Source organism: Ciconia boyciana, chromosome 9 (genome assembly GCF_034638445.1).
Source record: "Ciconia boyciana chromosome 9, ASM3463844v1, whole genome shotgun sequence".
Taxonomy (NCBI): Eukaryota; Metazoa; Chordata; class Aves; order Ciconiiformes; family Ciconiidae; genus Ciconia; species Ciconia boyciana.
The window spans coordinates 24,870,715-24,892,299 of NC_132942.1; the positions used below are offsets into that span (position 1 = coordinate 24,870,715).

The 21,585-nt window shown below is 59.5% G+C and overlaps 2 protein-coding genes across 2 annotated transcripts; both read right to left on the reverse strand.

The window, feature by feature from the left end:
- Positions 1-108: 108 nt before the first annotated feature.
- MLKL (mixed lineage kinase domain like pseudokinase) lies at positions 109-6,301 on the reverse strand. Its single transcript, XM_072872833.1, has 11 exons — positions 6,278-6,301; positions 4,911-5,480; positions 4,605-4,718; positions 4,327-4,501; positions 4,121-4,218; positions 3,853-3,988; positions 3,247-3,331; positions 2,671-2,819; positions 2,407-2,456; positions 1,783-1,923; positions 109-663 (listed from the first exon to the last, which is right to left on the reverse strand). The coding sequence occupies exons 2-11, from the start codon at positions 5,365-5,367 to the stop codon at positions 611-613; spliced, it is 1,458 nt and encodes a 485-aa protein (XP_072728934.1). The 5' UTR covers positions 5,368-5,480; positions 6,278-6,301; the 3' UTR covers positions 109-610.
- Positions 6,302-7,804: 1,503 nt separating this feature from the next.
- On the reverse strand, positions 7,805-19,540 carry FA2H (fatty acid 2-hydroxylase). Its single transcript, XM_072872942.1, has 7 exons — positions 19,280-19,540; positions 13,190-13,285; positions 11,313-11,455; positions 11,092-11,198; positions 9,622-9,794; positions 8,891-9,143; positions 7,805-8,075 (listed from the first exon to the last, which is right to left on the reverse strand). The coding sequence occupies exons 1-7, from the start codon at positions 19,538-19,540 to the stop codon at positions 7,996-7,998; spliced, it is 1,113 nt and encodes a 370-aa protein (XP_072729043.1). The 3' UTR covers positions 7,805-7,995.
- Between the last annotated feature and the right edge of the window lie 2,045 nt (positions 19,541-21,585).

Genomic DNA, 21,585 nt, shown 5'->3' on the forward strand with positions numbered 1-21,585 from the left:
TATTCTGATTGGTCAGACAGCTGTAGGGAGCGCCCGGCTGATTGGACGGCGAAACCCGTGACGGCTATAGGGGGCGGGGCAAGCGCCGGGGAGCGTGTTTCCATTGGGGAGCCGCCGCTGCGGTGAAATGAGCGGGAACTCGAGCGGCTTCAAACTGGGGTCGAGGTGGGCGGGGCGTTGCCATGGCGGTGGGGCCCGCCGCGCCTTGAGGGAGCCCTGAGGGAGCCAGGCCCCAGCGCCCCGCGGGCAGCGGCGGGGCTGAGGAGAAGCTAGCGGTGTCGCCTCCCCTTGGTCCCCCAGCCGCCGGGGTTTCTGCCGACCTCCCATTCTGTTCCCGGGGAGGGCCTCTCGGGGGCAGAGCCTGTGGCTGGGTGCCCTCACCCACCAGCTGCCTCTGAGGCAAACCCAGGCATGGCCCCTTGGAGAGGTGACATGACAGTCTCGGCCTACAGAAACAAATACACGTGTATTGAACGATCAGTCTCTGCGAAGGTGGGGAAGATGGGCAAGCAGCATGCTCCAGCCTGGAGGAGGAAGGCCCACTGCTTTCCCTTGGCTTGCTTTCTGAGACATGTGGCTGCTTTTGGTCACCCAACCCTGCTTTCCACAGTTAACTTCCTTGGTTTCTGCTTTTCTCCAGGTCTGCCAGCAAGTCCACAATCTCTGCAAAACACAAGGATGGCATTGATCAAAACAGAATATTTGTTGTAGGCTTCCCCCCGCCTCTGATGAGAAGATAGCTTTCCCTCACTGATAACAACCGAGACATGAAGTCCCTCTCTCCTCAGGCCAGCATGACTGGGCAGCTATTAGCGGGTGACAGCCCCGAGCAGACACAGGTGAGTACAGCCCAAAGAGAAGCAGCCATGTATATGGAGAGATGCCTGGAAACAGCTGTGAGAAGACATTCTGCCAGTGCAGCGCCACACAGGCATGGCTGGCCGTTGGATTAGAGTAATAAAGACATGCTGTATCCTCAGTGTGGCTTTGCCATTGTCTCTGATGATTTTTTGGTATTTTCACTTCAGCCGGGGTGATTCCCTGCAGCAGGGTCTGCTGGGGGAGCTGCTGTTGGGACACAGAGGCACAGAGAGCACAGCACAGTTTCTTAAGCACAGTCTCTGTATCTCTTGTATGGAAACCATCTCCATAGGACGGGGCGGACGAATTTGAAGGAAGCTTTCTCCCCTTGGAGAGATGAGCTGAGGGAAGGGTACAATCTCTGTGCCTTCAAGCACACTGGAAAGGTTCCTCTATCTTTTCCTGCTGTTTCTGTTAAGACTTCCAATGGAAACCAATTATTTATCTGATCAGACCCAGACCAACTTCAAAGATAGTGAAATCTTCCCTGCTGTGGAGCAATTCCCAAGATTGCAATTTATTGCTCAAAGCCCAAGGCAGGAAATGTTCCTGCATTGTGTTGTGTCTGCTCCTCCAGCTTACAGGATCTGCAGGACCTGGGTGGGGATTAACCCACACACCCCTGCTCCCACTTCAGCACTTGTCTGAGAGAAAAAGCTTAGTGTTATGTGATGCCAAATGAACAGCCTGGTGATTATTGTCAAGGCATGGATAAACGTTAACTGCATGAATCATCACACCATGGGAGAAAGAGAGGTCTAGTATTAGGGGACTCCTTAGCATAAGAAGGTCAAGGATTGATCCCAAAACACAAAGCCAGACAAATTCATATGGAAAATAAGGGGCAAACGGACCCCTGAAGTGGCTGATTGAGGAATACAAAAGGCCTGTGGAGTGGGAGCAGGTGTCCAGGACACTTACCCTCAGCGGAAGGGCGTTGGGAAGGGTCAAAGGCCCGGCACTGGTCAATGGCTTTCCGCAGGTCTGCAGGACAATCTTCCCCAACAGGGTCCTGGTAATGGTGGTTGCAGATTTCCTCCATGATCTCCTGGGGAGTGCAGCCTAGACAACACGCGTGCAAACAGGAGTGTCAGGACAGAGCTCTGCTGCCACAGAAGGGTGCTGGGGAGGAAACCCAATGCAAAGCCATGCCAAGAGCCTTCCTGCAGCCTATGACATGGAGAAGCCAGCAGAGAAGCCACCCAAACTGTGTCTGCAGTGAACCCCCCTGGTATTTGGCATGACACTGTTGGGCTCCAGTGGAGCAAGGAGATGTGTTTATGCTTCAATGTACAGGAACATCAAATAGAAACAAAAATTACTTGCATGTTTGTGGTTTAAGCATGTAACTGAAATGCTTTACTGTATTAGAGTCCCAGGAGAAGCCATGAAGCTGTCGTGCAGAGCCAGGCACACCAGGCACTGCCACTGGGACCCACACAACATGGGATGCTCCAGGAAGGAGCAGGAAGCATCCAACGCCCGCCAGCAGCTTCACCAGGACATGTGGCTTTTACGCAGGGGATGAGATACTTCTGTTCTCACCTTCAAATGGGATTTTGGAGGTCGCAATCTCCCACAGCACGATCCCAAAGCTGGAAGGAGACAAGCAAGAGTCTCAGCATTGATCTTACCACCTTCTATTTCTTCCTAACGGAGGGGAATGTTGGGCTATGCCAAACATGGGGGCTATGCCAGAAATGGCTGCTTATGTGTCCAATTAAACCTGGCCTTCTTCCATAGCTCAACAGCTACTCTGCCAGACATCTGCCTGCTTATGGGCATCTCCCCCGGGAGGGACAGGCACACCTGTATATTTCACAGGGCCTTTTGTAGGGGTAGTTGATGTCTCTCAGGTTCTCAGGGGCGACGTAAGCCAACATAGAGACTTGTTTCCAGTTCTTCTTGGCTTTCCTCTTGATGGATGACTCAGTTTCACACAGCTCAAATCCCGACAGCTGATTGAGAGAATGAGAGAGAGAGAGAGGGAGAAGTGGTTGAAAAGCAGTCTGCAGAAACCTGTGGCACAGCTGGGGACTGCCCTGAGCTGGAGAAAATGAAGTGAGGTGCTCTGGGCAGCAAAGGCTGGCATACAGCCACATGTACTGCCCAGTACATGGCTCTTTCTGCAAGTGAAACCATAGGAGGCAGGTGAATTTCCCTAGCTTCAGCTCATCCCAGGGTGGATGGCTCAGAAACGCTCACTTTGCTGATGATAAAACAGAGATAATGATGAACTAAGATGTTAAGTCTCTAAGGTGACAGGGAGATGACTCTACCCCAGGTGTTTTTCTGGACCATCATAATTCCCTTTGGTGTTGGTGGGGGAAGACATCCACAAAAACATGCAAAACTTCCAAAAGCTTCTCCAAGCATGGTCCTTACCTTTACACAGTAATCCCCGGCCACCAGGAACTTGCTACTGCAGATGCAGCCATGGAGTCGGGACTTCTCCTCCGTCTGGTGCAACCTGCAGCCAGACAGAACCAAGGGCAACACATGCTGGTGATGGACCCATCCTCACCTCGGGGCTCCCTCCTGCTGTGTAGGGGATGGACTGACATGCATCCAGAGAAGCCAGTAGCTCTCTGCCTGTCTTGGTGGACCAGCCCTGCCAAGCCAACCTTTCCAGCAGCTGCTGAAAGAGCCGCTGTGGGCAAAATAACGAGGCTTGCGGATGAGCAGGACCTGCAAGGAGAACTGGCTGTGCTGTAGGGTGCTCCTGAAGCTGTCCTATGGGTGTGGGGAAGGGAGTTTCTCCCTTCTAGCCCTTTGCAGGCTTGAAGCCAGATGTAGGGGCCAGTGACCAGGAGAGATGGGCGCTACTACATCCAAACCCACTGCCTACCTCTTCACCAGCATCCCATCCCAGTGTCCCAAGGTGACAGAAACAGTATCAGGATACCACTGCTTACTGAGATATACCAGGAAGCTGAGCATGGCTCGTGGATCGTCAGGTGAACTTACTCACCGATTTAGGCAGAAGCTCACCTGTAAAGGCCTCTGGCAGCTCCCAGGGCCATCCGAATGCGGACCTCCCAGGAGAGATGCCGTTGCTTGGTCAGCACATCCCGCAGCGTCCCGTGCTTACAGTACTCCATGACGATGGAGAAGCAGGGGCTCCCATCTGCAAGGCAAAACCTTGAGCATCCCACCTTGTGCCACCTCTTGGGAGGGGACCACGACAAACCATCTGCCACCACTAGTGTCGGGGACAGGCAGGGGAGGGAAAGGATGACATTAATGTGACACTTCCTACCTTTCTCCTCAATGCAGATCCCGTACATGCGCAGGATGTTTGGAGACTCAAACTTCTTCAGGGTCTGAATCTCCTTCTCAAAGATGTCTCTCACCTTCCTGCAGAAAGGGACAGCACGGTGAGATCCCTGGAACAAGGCATGACATGGCACTGTGCCACCCTCCCCTCCGGGCTGCCCCGTGTCGCTCCCACCCAGGACAACTCACGCCGGGTTGGTGGTCAGCGGCCTCTTGAAGGTTTTGATGGCGACAGGGTACTTGAGGTACTCGCCCTCGTAGAGGTCATAGCTCTCAGTGTCCTGCAGATGTCTGTAGAAGGTGAGGTGGTCCCGCTCGATCTCAGTGATGTCTTCTCTTTTACCAACATTGACCTTCTTCAAGCCTGCTTCCGCCATGCACCAGGAGGGAACGAGGAACACGTTAGGTAGGGCTTGGGGTGAAAGGACACAGCGCACAGGGTGCCTAGAGGTGCGACAATGACTTACACTCCATCACGCGCACCATTTTGTTCAGCTCGCTTTGCATCCAGTCTACCTTGCTCTCCATACATTGTCTGTCGATGTAGATCTCCCTGGCCATGTCTTCAGGCTCCTCGGTACCTGGGGAGAGAAATGTGCAGAGGTGGGGCCGCTGGATGAATGTGCAGGACTGATGCAGTTAGTTTTTCTTGCGGTTTAAATGTCCCTTTGGCTCTCCTTGGCCATGGCCATCAAGTCAAAGCTGGGCAGCAGCTGGGGAGAGATGCCAACTGCCGGTCTCAGGGAAAGAGGGTTTGCTAAATGCACACTTACTTGCAATCACCTGGTCCAAGAAAGCCCTGTCATCCCTCAGGTCCTCGGCGTCCTGCCTGCGACAGGTCTTGGCCTGGAAAGCCTCCAGGAAAGCCTGCTTCTGCTCTGCCTGCAGCAGGAGCGAGAGCCCCTGGGCGATGTCCTCCAGGCTCTCATTCACCCAGACGAACTCCTCGCCGGCACTGTGGGCTCTCAGGAACTTCTGGATCCAGCTGGTCTGGCTGTATTTCGTCACCAGTTTCTGGGCTTGCCCCAGTGCCCAGAGCAGCTTCTTCAACAGTTCCTCTTCGTGGTGAGAGATATGCTTCGGTGGCTGAGCCTTGAGGATCCTCACAGGCTCCAGCAGGATCTGGATGCGCTCCACAAGGCGCTGGCACTGGTGCTTACAGCACTTCACCTGCTCGAATTGGGCGTGGATGGCCTGGGCCACAGAGAGGACCCTGTCCACGATGTCCATGGTTGCAGCAAAGGGCTTGGCCACTGGGGACAGGGTCTGGCAGCGTCTTGGGGAGGTGAGCCTCGAGCACCACTCAGAGATCAGTCGGATGCAGCTCTTCCACGACTTCCACCCTAAGGACAGCCTTAACATGGCACACCACCCTCCAGGTCTCCTATAGCCCCTTATATCTCCTCTAGCTGCTTTGCTTTCTCTGCTTTGCCTGGCACCGTGGCCCCTTATGCAGACAGGAGCAGGCACTTGCAAACAGAGACATCGGTAGCAGCAGTATTGGCACATCTCGCTCCGCATTAGCAAGAGATGTTTTGGCTTGATTTAGGTAAATTAATTTAGTGTTAGCCATACCCAGAGAGCTTAGACACAGACGAGCAGGGTCAACAATGATCCAAGGAGCATCCCCCACGCAGCGCTCCCTGGCACTGGCCCCACGCCACCCTGGGGTCCTGCCCACAGAGCCTACATTTTTTACCATAAAGATCTATTTTCATTTCTAGCCAACATCTCTCTCTGTTATCACCCATCTAATAAAAGCTTTCACACCTTCACAGCCCTGGCATACCTGATTTCTCCATATTTTCTCCCTGTAGCCCTGTATCGCCCACTTAAGATTTTAAATCAAGCTCTTTCTATGTGCTCAGCATCCCCACAGGGACAATCCCTGCTCCCCAGCCTGCACCCAGGCAGCAGGGACAGAAAACTGCCCTGGTTGTGGGGAAGTTAGCAGCAGCCACCCATGCCATTGATGCAGCCAGCACCGAGAGAGGGGTACAAGGCTCTACCAGCTGGAAACAAGACAGAAATGCACCCAGAAACAAGCTGCAGCCACTCTCCCTTCCTCTTCAGGCTCTCTCCAGCATGGCCCTCAACAAAGAAGCTCGTCCGCTTGCTAAGAGAAATCATCTGGGCTTACCTGGCCCCGCTTCGCTTGCCTCCGCCTCGGCTGCCCGTGCAGACTGGAGAGGCACGACAGGATGAGCGTGCATTTATAGGGTGCTTTCCCCAGCTGCTGCTCCTGCAGGCAGCGGAAGGGGCATTGCACAACCTGCTGCAGCTTCCCACACTGCCCTGGCTCCCCGTTCCCAGAAAGCTGCTTGGGGTGGCAGAGGAAGGGGCCAGGTGGGCTGTATCCCCGTCCTGGGTTTTGCCAGCTGGAAGAAGGAATTGCCTGCAGGAAGTGCCTCAGGAAGAAGGGGATGGGGGGAGGCTGTGCTCCCATATTGACACTTGCTGCTATTTTGAGCACCCCAGTTCCTTCTGCTGTGCCATCAGCTCCAGCAAGGCTTGCCCAGGACACAGTAACACCCTCGACATCAGCTCTGTGCCCCACTGAGCTTCCTGTGCCAGGCAGCGGGTACACCTGTCCGCATGAGGGATGCTGGTCCTTTGGGACCTTCCACTCCCCTCCACATCCCTGCAGCCCCAGGACCCCCCAGCATCAAAGGAAGTGCTGGAAACAGTGCTTGACCTCTGCCAGGAGCACAGGAAGCTTTGTGGCTGGCTTCGTCAGGGGGCCAGGCTGATTTTGAGAAGCGTGGGGCAACACATGATGCTGTTGCCCAACTTCGGAGAAGTGAGCTGTGGCTCCAACCAGCTTCCGCTTACCGAGAGCCTGGGGTCACACAGGTTTGCTGTAGTTCCCCCCTGCAAAGAGCATCTCCCACGCCACCACTGTGGTTGACGGCATGGCTTTCATCAGTGTGGGGCACTGAGAAAGGTGACCGCAAGGTACCATGGCACCGAGGGCCATTGGCACCTGGGAAGGGATGCACCAAGGGTGGGATAATGTGGCAGCAGCCCCGAGGGATATGTTTGCCAGACCCTTTTTAAAAGGCTTTATTTTTCAAAATATACAGTTTATTTACAATTGTAGTGTCTACAGTTTTACATATAACTTTATTCCAAAACTTTAAATATCTGCAGTAAACATTAGGGAAAAAAAAAAAATCACAGGATCAGCAAAAAGGCATCTCATAGCAATTCTGTTCATTGGAGTTTGAGTTTCAAGCAGCCAATGTCTACAAAAACTTTTGAACTTGATAAATCTGGCAGAGAGACATGGGTGCACTGGTTAGAAAAAGGCAAAATCGAGACCTGCAGGATCCCCATCCCAAGGGCCACAGGCCAAGAAAACCCTGTGCTGGGATCAGGCCGGGAAAAGGACCCGGGATATGGAAGCTCCTCAGCACGAGTTAGGTGATGGGGTTAACTGCAGCATGTTGGGCACCCCGGGGACTGGGCACCCTGGGAGGGCCAGGGGCTCGGGGGAGCTCCGGTGAGGTGCCAGGGTGGAGGAGGGAGGGCAGCATTGGGCACTTCATCTCTCAGGCAGCAGACCTGCCCGCGCATCCGTGGCCTGGAGTGGGAGGGTGGCAAGGAAGGGGCATGAGCCCCCCAGGGAGCCCCACAACCTCCTCCTCCCCTTTCTTCGCATCCTCGCCCCCCATCCCCCTTGGTAGTGCTGCAGCTGGACCACAGTGCACCATGGGGATGCTCTGGTGTGGGGCCACCGCTGCAGCACAGCCCCTGGGAAGGGGACAGGGGCCAGCCGGCTTTGCTGAGGGCTGGGGAGGGATGCCAGCCCCAGCCCAGGAGGGATGGAGCCGGCAGCCGGGCACCGCGCTGGGGCCGTCAGTCCTCTTTCTCGAAGGTCTCCTCAGGGATGAGCGTCCGGAAGGGGTGATCCCAGAAGCGGGTGCTGATGCCGAAGCCTGCAGGCAGGGGAGAGAGCACTCAGCCTACGGCGCCGCCGTCACCAGGATGCCGCCAGGGACAGGGCACAGCTCGCTCGACGTTAACAGAGCCGGTGCCACCGTCGCAGAGACTAGCAGGGCTGGGAGCAGCCGGCACGAGGGGCACATGGCCGAGATGGGACATGTCACCCGGCCGGGTGCAAAGGTGACGACGGCTGACAGCGATGCCGGGCCCAGGCGGTCCCTCCGGAGAGGCTGGCGAGGGAGGAGCGCCTGCGTTTCGGGGAGGGAGGAAGGCAAGGGGAGGGCGAGGAGGAAGAGCAGAGGGAGCAGAAGGAGCTGGCTGGGCCATGCCACCAGCCCCATGGATGATAGCTTATCAGGACGGGGCGTTTTCTCCCAGGAAACCGGGCAAAGGGCAGGTTGAGCAAGCGCCGGGCTGGGGAAGGTGTGGGGCGGGCCCGGGGAAGCCGGGGGCCTCATCCTGCACCCGCCAGCGCCTGCCGGCAGAGGGAGATGCTGCCCCGGGACGGGCACCCGCACCCCGGCGCCGCGGGGGCTCCGCCTCCCCCCCGGCGTACCCCGGCGGCGAGAGGGACTGCTGCCTTCGGCCCCGCGCCGCGCCGGCCCCCATCCTCAGCCTGGGGGCCGAGAAACGGGCCCCATGGGGCTGCAGCACCTCGTACGCCGCTTCCCCAGCCACGCAGCGCTTGGGTTTCCCCATTCCAAATCCCAAACGCCAAATGTTTCAGGGCATCGGCTGCACACGTGCAGGCAGGCTGGGCTTCGACAGCTCTCATCCCCGCCAGCATGCGCGGGAAAGGCGGCGCTACCTGCTTTTTGGTGTTCAAAGTGGTGCTTGACGTGATAAGCCTTCAGCCCGTACAGGTAGGTGCCTTTTTTCGGCGAGCCGTAGTGGAGGTAATAGTGCATCATATCGTAGACGACGTAGCCGCAGAGTCCCCCGACGAACACCGAGAGCCCCAGCACCTCAGGCAGAAGGAGCCGCAGGACGCCGTAGAAGAAGCCGATCACCAGTGAGGCCGGCACGGGAGGGAAGACCAGGCGGGAGCTGTCAAAGGGAGACTGGAAGCAGAGACGGATGGTGGGATGGGCAGCTCCTAGATCACCCCACGTCCCCAGCGCATCCCTGACAAGCACTGGGGACGCCCATTTGGGAAAAGCCAACACCAAAGTGGCCCCCAGAAACCCTCCCCAAAAGATGCACACAGTGGTGAGAGCAGCCCCGCACCCACACCAAGGTGGCCGGGTAGCTGGTGGCTTTGGCTGACAGGTCCCTGAGCTCCATGGGGACGTTTCCTCCAGCAAAGCTAGAGGGAGCCCATGGCTTTTTTGGTGTTCCTCTTGCCCAACTGGAGCTCCCAGGTTTAACTCCAGCTCCTCCAAGCCCGTCTTGCAGCCCTCAACGGTATTAGGTAAGGGCCCCGCTTGGGGCAATGATGCCACGAGTCATGCTGAACACGCAGAAACAGGCTCTGCCTGAGCAAAGGCCACTGTTCCCATGGCCTGGCGGGTGCCAGCGGAGGCGTAAGCTGCGACTCACCTTGTGATGCTGCCCATGCAGCAAGAAATGCAGGGTGATGAGATAGTAGTTACTAGCGGGTGGCTTCATGTGGAAGACAAAGCGATGGATGAGGTACTCTAGCAGGGACCACAGGAACATCCCCAGGAGGAAGATGAAGGGGAAGTAGTATTTGTGGACAGGGATGGAGTACTCTACACAACGAGATGTGCAGTGGTCAGCAGGGCAGGTGACACACGGATGCTCTTATCCATCACCATCCTCCCATCGGCATCTGGGTGAAGCTCGGCTCTCCCTCCCTCTCATCTCTCATCCGCCTCCTGCCCTGAGCTTCCCCAGGGAGCTACCTTCCCAAGCACCGCTCCAAACCACATTTTCCTTTGATTCCCGTTAATTTACACTCTTTATGGAAACCGTCAGCTTCTCACTGCCCCTGCATCCCAGATGCCAGTCAGGGCTTGGACGCGCACCCTGGGGACAGCCCCATCCTTCCAAAGCTGCTTCACCCACCAGAACAAGGCAGGAGGGACCTTATCTGTGCAGGCAGCACTCGCGACACTTAAACAGTATTGCTGGCATTGTTTTTTTTTATTATTTTTTAGGAAAAATAATAGGTTTGTTGGGCACTTTCCCCCGCAGAGCATTTTTCAGCCACCTCCTCCTTTCAGGGCTGGCTGCCAGCCTAGCGTCCTCACTAGCAGAAGCTGGACCCCCCCTAAACCTGTTCGTTTTTGGAAAAAAACAAAACAAAACAAAAACAACCCCTTGGCAGCAAGGTGCCCCATGCTGCAAGGAGTGGAGGGGGGTGCCGGTGCAGTGGGTGCTCCACCCCACGGCTGGGCACAGCTGGCACTGGGTGGCACCTTGCAAAAAAAATAGGGAGCCCAGCAAAAAAAAAAAAAAAAAAAAAAAAAAAAAAGCACAACAAAGAAGACAGCCTGCCCCGGCCACGCTTGTTATTCCCGGGGGAGCAGACAGTGGGAGATTCAAGGGCAGGCGCTTCGGGCAAACAAGCCCCACACTGTGCGAGGCCAGCGGCACTGAGAGCCGGGTTTGTTTGCTGCTGCGCCGGCATCCAGCCGTGACCCGGGGTGGGCGTCAGCGGGGGGTGGCACACACCGCAGCGCCGGTGGGGCTCGGTTTTGGAGATGGAGGGAAGGGAGGCAAGAGGGAGCAGGCTGCAGCCCGGGCCAGCAGGCTCCCTGCCTCCATTGATCCCCCTGGGGGACCAAATTGTGTGGGTGAGAGGAGGGGATGGAGGCGGGCAAGCTCAGGCTTTAAAGCAGCACAGGCGGCTTCGTGCAGGGGACATGCCGGTGGCCACAGGGACAGGGGCTCACCCACTGCTCTTGCATGTGGATTGTGGTGAGCATGCATGGAGGGAGGGATGCGGAAGGGATGCAGAGGTCTCCCGCGGCCCATGGCTGTCCTGCCCTTGGACCCAGAGGCAGGGCAGCGAGCCAAGCCGAAAGGCTTTGCCACTGCTCGTACCTGTGGTGAAGGAGGAGAAGAGCCTGGTGTTGCCCTGGGCGAGGGAGGTGTAGCTGACCCAGCTGAGATAGAGCACCACGGGGGCCCACACCATGAACACCACGTACCTACAGGGTAGAGGGAGATGTCAGAGGGAGCATCCCACAGGTTGGCAAGCCATCTGTCCCTCCCTCCCCATGGAGGCACTGGCCAGGGCACGGTGCAGACCCCCAGGGGCTCACCATGCCGTCTTGGAGAGGGACTCGAGGAAATCCGAGTGGAAGAGGCGGATGGGCCGATCCACGGGCTGGTGCACCCACTCGTCGTACTTCTCCCCCAAGTAGCCCACCTGCCACAGCAAGGGCTTCTGCCAGTCCACCAGGTCCTGAGGGAGCAGACAGTGGTTGTACCCCCATGGGACCCACACACCACGCTGGTACTGGGCACAAAGCTGTGCCGCAGCTGTGGGATTTTGGGCTGCAAGCCCCTTCCCATGACCCACAAGCAGCTTCTTGCTCCAAGCAGCCCTGAGCTCCCCTTAAGCACTGGTGCAGGGCAGACAAGCAGAGCCAGACACACATCAGCCCCATCTACCCATGAACGCAGGGCTGAGCTTGCCCCTGTGCCACCGGGTACCTGCCGGCAATTCAAGGTGAAGGCTGCTGTACCCAGACCTGGGTCAGCATCAGACCCTGATAACTGAGGCTCTTTTACCCCCCGGGAGCTGCCAAGATTAGATAGTGAGCAGCGATACTCCCTACTCACTAGCCGTGCCAGCGAGCCGCCAGTAGGACACAATGGCTTTGTCCCAGCCAAGGGCTTTTCTCCTTGCAGAGAGGACTCGCGGAGCGGCTGGAGCCGTTCGAGCGCTCTGGCAGCAAGGAGCAAAGCAGAAAGGGATGGAGAGCAGGGATACAGGATGGGAACACAAACACCAGTCACTGCTCCAGTGCATGGCTGCATTCAGATGGCTGCAAGAGCAAGAAGGGACCTGCACAGGCGCGCGTGTCTGCATGGGACGAAAAGAGACGCCCAACCGGCAGCACCACCTCTGCCGCCGCTCAGCATCCCCAGATGCATCTTCTGCTGGCCTGGCCAGATAAGGCGGTTGCTTGGTCCCACCCCTGCCCCAGGACAGAAACCCAAGCTCCAGGCCTGGCAGCTCTGCATCGGCTGTCCTGTGCCATGCAGTGCCAGCATGGCAACCCAGTGCCCGAGGCTGTGCCGGCGGTCATTTGGCAGTGGTGGTGGGGGAACAGCTCAGCTTGGGGCATTTCAGGGCAAGGAGCCGAGGTGGCCACGGGCATTTCTGGGGCTCTGCTCCAGGCAGGGACAGACATGATCGCCCAGGAGGGGAAACAACCCCAGCCAGCAGCGGGTGCGTGGATGGAGATGGAGACACCCTCCATCGGGGAGGCAGGGGAAAAGTTAGAGCAAAAAGATCACTTTGGGATGGCAGATTTGCTTTTAAAGGTGGTCAGCAGCAAAATATTAAGAGATGTGGGTGAAAGGTGTTCTCCTGCTCAAAAAAAAAAAAAAAAAAATCCTTTTGCAAGATAAAAGCACGCTTACCAACGAGCCAGAACTGTGCAAGGCACAGTGGCCACAAGGTCCCATGAACAGCGGGGACATCCAAAGGCACCTTGGGGACAAACCCCCACTCCTGTGGCATACTCAGAGAGGAGCTGGTAGGGCAGGGAGCACCCAGTGTGCACGGGGATTGCCCTGCCCGGGCCGGGGGATCCCTTAGTGCTCATTATGGATGCTCAGTCAAGAGGAAAAAGTGAAAAAAATAAAGCAAGAAAAAAAATCAATCAAGCAAGCAAGGTGCAGCTTGGCAGCATGTCCCGCTCGAAGGGCACAGCTGCTGTCAGAGAAAGCCATCTCCACCCAAGCCACCACAGCAGGAGCCTCCCAGCGTGGCCACACCTGGGCAATAAAGTGCGAGCAATGTCGTCTGTACCAGGAGAAAGGGCAGGAGCAGCCGGATCGGCTCCCTCCCAGCATCCCTGCCATCCCAGGGGTCAGCAGAAAGCCCCCTCCTGCGGGGAAGAGGAGACCTGGTCTTCCCCAGGAGCCCTCTGGCAAACACCGTGCTGGAGAAACCCCTGGCTCTTACCTTCTCCACATCCACAGTTTTACAGCGGGGATCCATCCGTGTTGGGGTCTGGGCTGCAGCATCCACCGCCTTCTCATCCGCCAGCTCGGGGTGGCTCTGAAAAGAGAAGGAAAACCCTGTGGTGAAACACCAGCAGCAGATGTGGTTGGGGACGGTGGTGGCCATGCCACCCAGGGGCACGGGCAGAGCTTGCTCGTGCCTGCCTGCTAAATAAATAAGGGAAAAAATCTGATGAATTTAAGTCAGTCAGTTCCTGCAGAGCAGGTTCCTGAGGGATGCGGCTGCTGGCAAGCTGTGCTGCCCTTTGAACCACGCACCGAGCATTGCGTGCACGGGTCTTTTTGGAAACCTCCCCCCGAGCCTGCTTTTCAGACCACCCCACTGTGCTGCCGGGAGGGCACTGGGTGCTGGTGCTTGGGTGTTGCAAAGCGGAGGCTCCCAGGCCCTCGGCCAGCGTTTCCCCTTGCAAACGGGCAGTGCCGTAGCGCAGCTCACCTTCCCGCAGGCCAGCAGCCCAGCGAGCACCAGCCTGAGCCAGCACCACTGCCAGCAGAGTGAGGGGCATTGCCAGGTTAGTGCTCACAATGCCAGCGCTGAGCTCCCTCCTCCCCACCCTGCTCTCTCCAGCAAAAGCCCAGCTCGGCGCTTCGGTCCCAGAGGAAGCTGGGCTGCCAGAGCTGGGGAACGTGGCATGGCCAGTGCCACCACCCTGGCTCCAGGCACAGGGGAAAAAATGCAGCGGGAGGGAGCTCACCCCGGGGAAAAAGGCAAAGGGCCCTTTGCAGGGCGGCACTGGGCCAGGCACCGTCGCCACAGGCTATGCAAGATGGGGTGGGGGTTTGGTTTTGGCTAGAGAGGGCACGCCAAGGCCCAGGGAATGTGCTGGTATGGTGGCGGCAGGATGAAGCCCAGGCTGCGGTCCCGCTGCCAGGGCTGGCTGAGAAACAGGAGAAACCTGCCTTGTCTGATGCTTGGAAGCAAACGCATTGCCAGCTGCCAGCACCGGCCTCCTTCCCGTGGCCCTGCCAGCTCCGGCACTGGCCCTGCTGCGGGTCGGGGGCTTGGTGAGGCCGCAGCGTGCCCGTGCAAGCCCCAAGCCAGCCATGCCCCCCGGCAGCAGCGCCAGCAGCCCACCGGCTCCCTGGGCAGGACGTGCCAAACATGCCTTTTCTCCCGCTTTGTCACCTTGAGTTACCCATTAACCCAGCAGCAGGGTACGGCGTGGCCCAGCAGCCCCGGCACAGCAATGCCCCCCGGGGTTTCCAGCTGTGCTGCTTGCAGTGAGGAAGGGTTTTCTCCCAGAAGCCATGGCACAAGCGGGGCTCCTCGATGGATGCTCTCCGTGCTGCTCCAAGAGGGATGAGGTTCCCTTGAGGGACACAAGGGCATCGCATCCCTGATGGGAATAAATTCCCCCCCTGGCAGCCACAGGAGGAGCTGGGATTGCAGGAGGACTGGTGTCACCTCACCGGGGGCGGACAGGACTTTACTCTGTGCCGCACTGGTGATGCCGAGGCAGGGCCTGGGTGCTGTTTGCCGATAGTGGGCACTCGTTGCTGGCCGGGCTCCCCCCCCCTTTCCTGAACTAGCCAGATTTCAAGCCTCATCCCACTGGTACGGGAGCTGTGCTACCCAGCCCCAAGGCAGCCCCTCGCCCTGGGGGAGCAGGCAGGGCAGAGGATATTTCCAGCCAGGCTGGACTTGAGCAGGCATCAATTTTACTGCAGGCAGAGCACCAGCGCAAGTTGATGCTGTGGACCGTTACACCTCCCTCTGCAAGGGTCTCCACCGCTATTTTCAGCTTTGCACACTCCGTCCTTCAGACGGACATCCTGAAGCCCCAGGGGAGGTGGGATGCCTTGAAATCCAGCCAGGGATGGTGAAGATATGGTTTTGCCTCCTCCCTGTGGGTGCTTTGGAAGAAAATTTGGCTTTAAGAGAGAGACAGCTTCTCCATCCCCCAAGAAATGAGCCTGTGCTCTCCACCTCAACGCTTGCACCGCAGCCTTGCTGGCAGCAGGAAGGATGCTTAGGAAAGCCAGGCTGATGCAACACCCCAGCACCTCTCCTCCCTTTTCCGAAATGTCCACACACCTCCAACTCTCCTGCCCACGGATGCCCGAGCACCACGTCATGGCCAGAGGCTTCCCTGTCCTCCCAGGTCAGGGAGGCGGATGGGGGGCTCGGACCCCACCTCACTGGCAGCACCTAGGCTGAGGAGGATGGGTGCCACCAGTGAGATGCCTTTGCCCTGCGTGCTACGGCAGCTCCTTTTCAGCGCCCAGCCTCACCTGAGTCACCTCCTCCCCTTCCTCGGCTGGGGAGCAGGAGGACAGCTCTCCTCTTCTTCACCCCGGGACTGGCACCGAAAGGACTGGCAGCCGTGATGCAACCAGGGTGCGAACCATGCCTGCATGCCCCGACTCGCTCCCCAGAGCGGCGGCATGCTCCTGCCTGCCCCGAGCACGCAGGGGCCCCACGGGGACCGAGCCCCACCAGCATCCAGACCAGCGCTGGGGTTTCTGCCTGTCCTCCTCCTCCTCAAAAATAAAAGGTGGGTTCGAAGGAGGCTGAAGGGGTCTTTGCAAGCACCGGGCTCTACCTGTTGCCTGCGGGTGATGCTGATGCATCCAAGTCGTCCCCAGGCAAACAGGTCCTGCCAGGCAAGATGCGCAAGAGGCCTGATGTAACAAAGGGAAAGTTAATGCCTACGAAATGCCACCCCAGCAAGTGGCAGCACCGGCGAGGTGCCGGCTCTCCTGCTGGGAGGCAACGGGGCCAGACACGCAGGGCATGGCACGATGCGGTGACTGGGTGACCTGGCATCCGCCTCCGAGCATCCCGCTGCCCTGCACAGGTCAGGCAGGACCATGGGGAGCTCAGCACCAGTCCTGCAGCTATGCCGCCCTGGTGCTGCCCCGCATCAGTGCTCAGCGTGTTAAAAGAAAAACAAAATCCAGCTGCAATAGGAGCAGGTACAGACAGGATGGATGGTCCGGCTCAGGGTCTCATGTGCTGGGATGCAGGCAGGAGGAAGAGCTGGAAACCTCCTCCTGGCCCAAGCAGGGCGATACTGCCTGCAGACAGCCACTCCACCAGCAGCCTGGACCCAGTTTTTCCACCTGTGCCCATTTGCCCAGTGAGTTAAATGCCGCAAGAGCCCTGCCGTGCCTCTGCATCGCCCCGGAGCCTCCAGCACCTTCACCGAGCTCCTAAACGGCTCAAATTGCTGATGTCCACATGGGACAAGCTGTGTTGGCAATGCAGGCTCAGGCATGTAGGACAAGGACACCCCACGAGGCACAGGGAGCCCGAGCGAGGTCCCCACCCACAGTGGCACGCTCCCAGTATCACCACCCCACCAGCATCGCAGACCCCAGGCAGTGGCTGGCAGAGCCCCACAAGGCTGTGTCTCAGCCCATTAAACACTGGGTGCAGCAGGACTATTAAAAGGAGGTTGAATTTAACGTGTTCTAATGATAATAATAAAAAATAGCCTCTTCTTGTTACAACACCTCTGAATAACACGCGAGCGCCTACATCCAAGGAAGCTCAGCCTGGGACAGAGAGCCAGGGCAAGCCCAACACACGGAGATGCAGGCGAGAGGAAGGGGAGGACACCAACCCCGAGAAGGATGGGGGATTTACCGTGACTCACGGCCACATCACGCACCCCAAAGAGGCTGTGATGAAAGTCTCTCATTGCTTAAATTGGAGGGGTAATTAGATGATCCAGTTTCCCTCCAGCAAGGCTGTCAAAATCCACTGTCTAGTTTGAGTAATTATTGCTTCTCACTTTGATCTCCCCTATACATTCTGTTTGCATAGATAAAAAGTTTGGGGGTTAATTTGTCCTTAGCCAAACGGGGCTGGGTGACGCAGAAGAGGGACCTGTGGCCGAAGGACAGAGCTGAGCTCCTGAGAGCCACAGCTCCTGAGAGCCTCCCCTGCGGAGAGGCGTGCTGGTGGGATGAACACTGGCTCTCATCTTTCTCTTCACCCCTCCCGCTTTAAGACATTTTTTTTCCCCTTTTCCAAAGCCCTCCAAGTCCCTGGGCCTAAGCAGGGGGGATGCTGGATGCCTCGGCACGGGGATGGTGCCGCCCTGAGACCTCCAATGGGCAAGAAGAGTCAGCAGCAAAGCTGCGGGGGTCTGGAGCCAGACCGGGGCCATGCAATGCCTCCTTCGAAGAGCTGCTTGGGGTACACCTGCCCATAAGAAGACAAAGCAAGAACCCAAGTGCCACCGAGGTCATTGACTCCCCCCGTCTCCCTCCAAAGGGGATTTCTGGCGGGTAGCAAGCCTGGAAGAGCAGCTCACACATAAGGTGCATGCAGGATGCAGCATGGCCAGCCTCACCGTACAGCAGGCAGCTTTTTTCCCCTCCCCCCCATGTTACAACCCGGGACAGTTTATCTAGTGCCAGGTAGCGTCTGATCTCCTGGCGTTATCACGCCATGTATTTGCATTGGGACGGTGGCAATTCCCCTCGGCACAGGCTGCGGCGCGAGAACTCGTTTGTCCGGTACCTTCCTTCGCCCCAACCCGTCGGGCTCGTCACACCTGCAAGGAGGCGGCAGCAACGAGTGTCCCAACAGAGGAGGTGCCATCGCTGGGATCTGGGGGAAGAGCAGGCATCACACCGAGGCCGAACAAAGCCCCGTCTGTGGTGCTGCCACCGACCAGGGCCAAGGCTGTGCTTCAGGGAGGAGAACCAGTGAGTACAAACAACCAGCTCAGAGGGACTGACCGGTCACCAACCCTGCTGGGAAGTGCCGAGGGGAAAGTGGCCGCTGGGCTGGCAAAGGGAGCTGGACTGGGGCTGCTGCTCCAGCATCCTGCGCTGGTGAGGGCTGGTAATCGGGGCAGCAGCGCCCGGTGCCATGCTGCCTCCTGGAAGTTCAGCCGGTGGTGGTGGCGGTGCCTCGCTGGGGTGTTTTCCCTTCCACCTGGGCAGTGGCTGAGTGTGGGGCTGGTGCTGCGGGGACGGCACTGAGTCACGGCCACCCTTGCCCCGTGCCCAGACGGTTAGGGAGGTGGCTGGGCTTCTCTCCCCAGCAGCAGCCACTCATCACCGGCAAGCTCTGGTGCTCAGCACCCCAGTCCCTGGTCGAGTGCCGGCGGTGCCAGGAAGGGTGTCCTGTCCCATCACCCACCCCATGCCACATGGCCCTGCTAAAACCAACACCGAGCTGCACGTCCCCATCGTTCACACCCCTTCGGAGACCCCAACACCTCCATGACACGCTGACATGCCGGGGTCACCCATGAGCCCTGCCTCCCATCATGGCCAGGGTGGGACGTGACCGTGGGGTGGGACCCCATAGATACCAGGCTCTGTGCACCTGGGACACAGTCCATCTCAGGTCCTGAGGAGGCTGGACCCTATGCACCTCAGGATCCTCTGCACCTCAGGCCCCACAGACTCCAGCCCCATAGACGCTGACAGCCCCACAGACTGCCCCGGAGCCAGCATGTCCCATACACCCAGGACCTTTGCACCCCGTACACCTCAGGCACCATCCATGCAGGACCCCGGGAGCCTCAGACACCCCCTGCCCCATACACCTCTCATGCACTGGACGCCCCAGACCCTCCACAGCCTGGATGCCAAGCGTCCCGTGCAGCTCAGACCCAACACACACCACATCTCATGCAGCTCAGACCGGGACCTGGGTGCCTTACACACCCTATACGCTACATGCACCCCAAAGACTCCATGCCCTGTACACCCCAGACCCTGTACAGCCTCTGCATGCCCTGTACGGCTTGGACCCTGCACAGCCCGGACGCAGGGTGCCCTATAGACTCTGTATGGCTCAGACCCTGCACAGCCCAGAGCCGGGGTGCCCTATAGACCTTGTACGGCTCGGACCCCATGCGCCCTGGACTCGGGGTGCTCTATAGATCCCGCACTGCTCAGATCCCACGCAGCCCGGACCTGGGGCACCCTACAGACTCTGTACATCCCGGACCCGGGGCACCCTACAGAGTCTACATATCCCGGACCCCGCACAGCCCGGGCCCGGGGCAGCCCCACAGACCCCGTCCAGCCCGAACGCGGGGCAGCCCGGAGCGGCCGGCGGTACCTGCTCCTCGCCGGGCTCCATCTCTCCCACGTAGTACTGCTCCAGCCAGCGGCGGGCGTTGGCGGAGTGCCGGTGGGGCGGCCCGTCCAGCGCGGCGCTCACGTCGGTGCCGGCCCGCCGCCGCAGCAGCTGCTCGCCGCCCGGGTGCAGCCGCACGAAGCCGCTCAGGTCGTAGAGCCGGCGGCGGCAGCGGACCAGGCAGGCGCCCTGCGCGCAGCGCGCCCGCACCTCGGCGGCGCTGAAGGAGCGCGGCGCCGCCATGGCCCGCGCTGCCCGCCCCGCTGCCCGGGCCGCCGCGCTGTGCCGACACCTGCTCATCTGCATACATGCATATGCCGCCCGGCCACGCCCCCAGCGCCACGCCCCCTCGCCGCCCGTTGGACCGTGCCGAGGGGGGGCGGGGCCTGGGTTGGGGAGGCTCCGCCCCGCGGCAGGTGCCCTGCTCCGCGGGGGAAGGGGGGTACGGGGCAGCCGGGGGGCCATGCCCGGGCAGGGGACTGGGCACCCCCGGGAGGAAGCGGGGGCACATGGGCACGTTCTGGGGGGCAACGGGGAGCTGGGCAACCCCGCGTGGGTTATGGGGGGCACTGGGGCCCGGGGGGGGGGGGAAGGGGGAGCATGGACATCGCCGGGGGAGGGATGGGGGGCGTGGGGGCATCCCGGGGGTGTAATCGGGGGGGTGTAGGGCACCCCCGGGGCTATCACCCTTCCCCCCAAGCTCTGCAGTGGCCAAGGCAGAGGGAACCCCAGTCCCTGCTCAGAAACCCCCAGGAGAGTGGGGGTCCCTCTGGGGTTCCTCCCGGGGCAGCCCCACCCCGGCGCTACTTGCCGTGAGGCACTATATCGCCCCTGGCTGTTTGCTGATTTATTTCAATATTTAATTAAATTTCACGCATGCAGTTAGCCCAGGCGGGTGGCACTGCGGCTGGCCGGGCCGGGCCAAGCAGCCCCAAACCCCCCAGAGAATCACGGACAAATAAATCACAAAGAATGACAAGAAAGGAGCTTTTCTCCCCACTTTTTTGAAAGCCTTCCCTGCACACAGCCGCTGGGATTGGGGAGGGGTACTTTGGGGTGACACCCTCGAGCACAGGGGCCAGCCACGTGCAGGCAAATTCTGGTGTTGCCGGCCACACCGGGCTGCAGCCAGTGATTAAGGTTGGCTGGCTTAGGAATGGGGACCCCCCCCGGCCCTGCCCCGGCCCCCCAGCTTTGGGGTGCTGCAGGGTGCCGGCAGGCACAGCCGGCCGGGCGTTAAGCGAGGCCTTTAATCAAGACAGATGCCAAACCCGCTGTGGCAGCTGGTGTCGGCTCCACCTCCCCACCCGGCTCCCAGCATCGCTCTGCCACCAGCCCAGGGGAAAAAGTTCCTTTTTTTGGGGAGGATGGGTTAATTTTCCACCCCGATGGGAGCAGCAGGGCTTGTGGGGGCACGTCACCGGCCAGGGCTGCTGTGGTGCATCCTTGGTGCATCACCAGACGGGTGCAGAGGGGTCCCATGAAGGGGTTTGTGGCATGGTGGTCAAAAACATCCTTTGGAGGCCAGGTGGGAAGGCTGGAGGATGGAGGAGCCCCAAGAGGCTGTCAGGAGACCCCAAAGGAGGTGCCAAGGGGTGGAACGCCCCGCTCTCCTGGGGGGCTTTCCTGATGCCCTCCATGGCTGGGGTTGGCTCAGGTCCTGCTGGGTGAGCTCAGCCCCAGCGCAGCCCTCCGGCATGGCAGGGCGGCTCCCGAGTGGGGATTAAGGTTTTTTGGGTGAGCTTGGGGGCGAGGTGGGGACAGAGGCAGATCCGGGCAAGCTGAGGTGCTCAGCTGGAGGCTGCTGCACCCACATCCCAAACCGGTGGGCACCCCAGCCCCCAAGTGTGCCCGGGGCAGGTGCAATGGCCGCCACCCCATTGTGGGGTGCTAGAGGAGGCAGGGGGAACCTCTGGCCGTGACCCCCCACGCCGTCCCCACCAGCTGTGCCGCCTCCCTGCTGCCTTGGCCGGTCCTGCCAGCGGTGTGGGTCCAGGACGTCCTGTGCAGCCCAGCCCTGCCATGGCATCCCATGGCCGCGGTGGTGCTGGGAGCAGCGGCCCCCAGCACTTCCCGGTCTGTCCCGGCCTCTCCCCACAGCCGCAGGGGCTGGCCAAACCAGGGAAAGGCATTTCCTTCCCTTCCCTTCCCACCCACGCCCCGACCAGCGCTTGCGGGCAAGGAGGGTGAGGGAGGGCAGGCCGGGCGCCACGACGATGGCCCAGGAGCAGTGGGGATGCGCCACACGCCCAGGTTTTGGGGTGTGCACGTCCCTTGGGCGCCGCGTG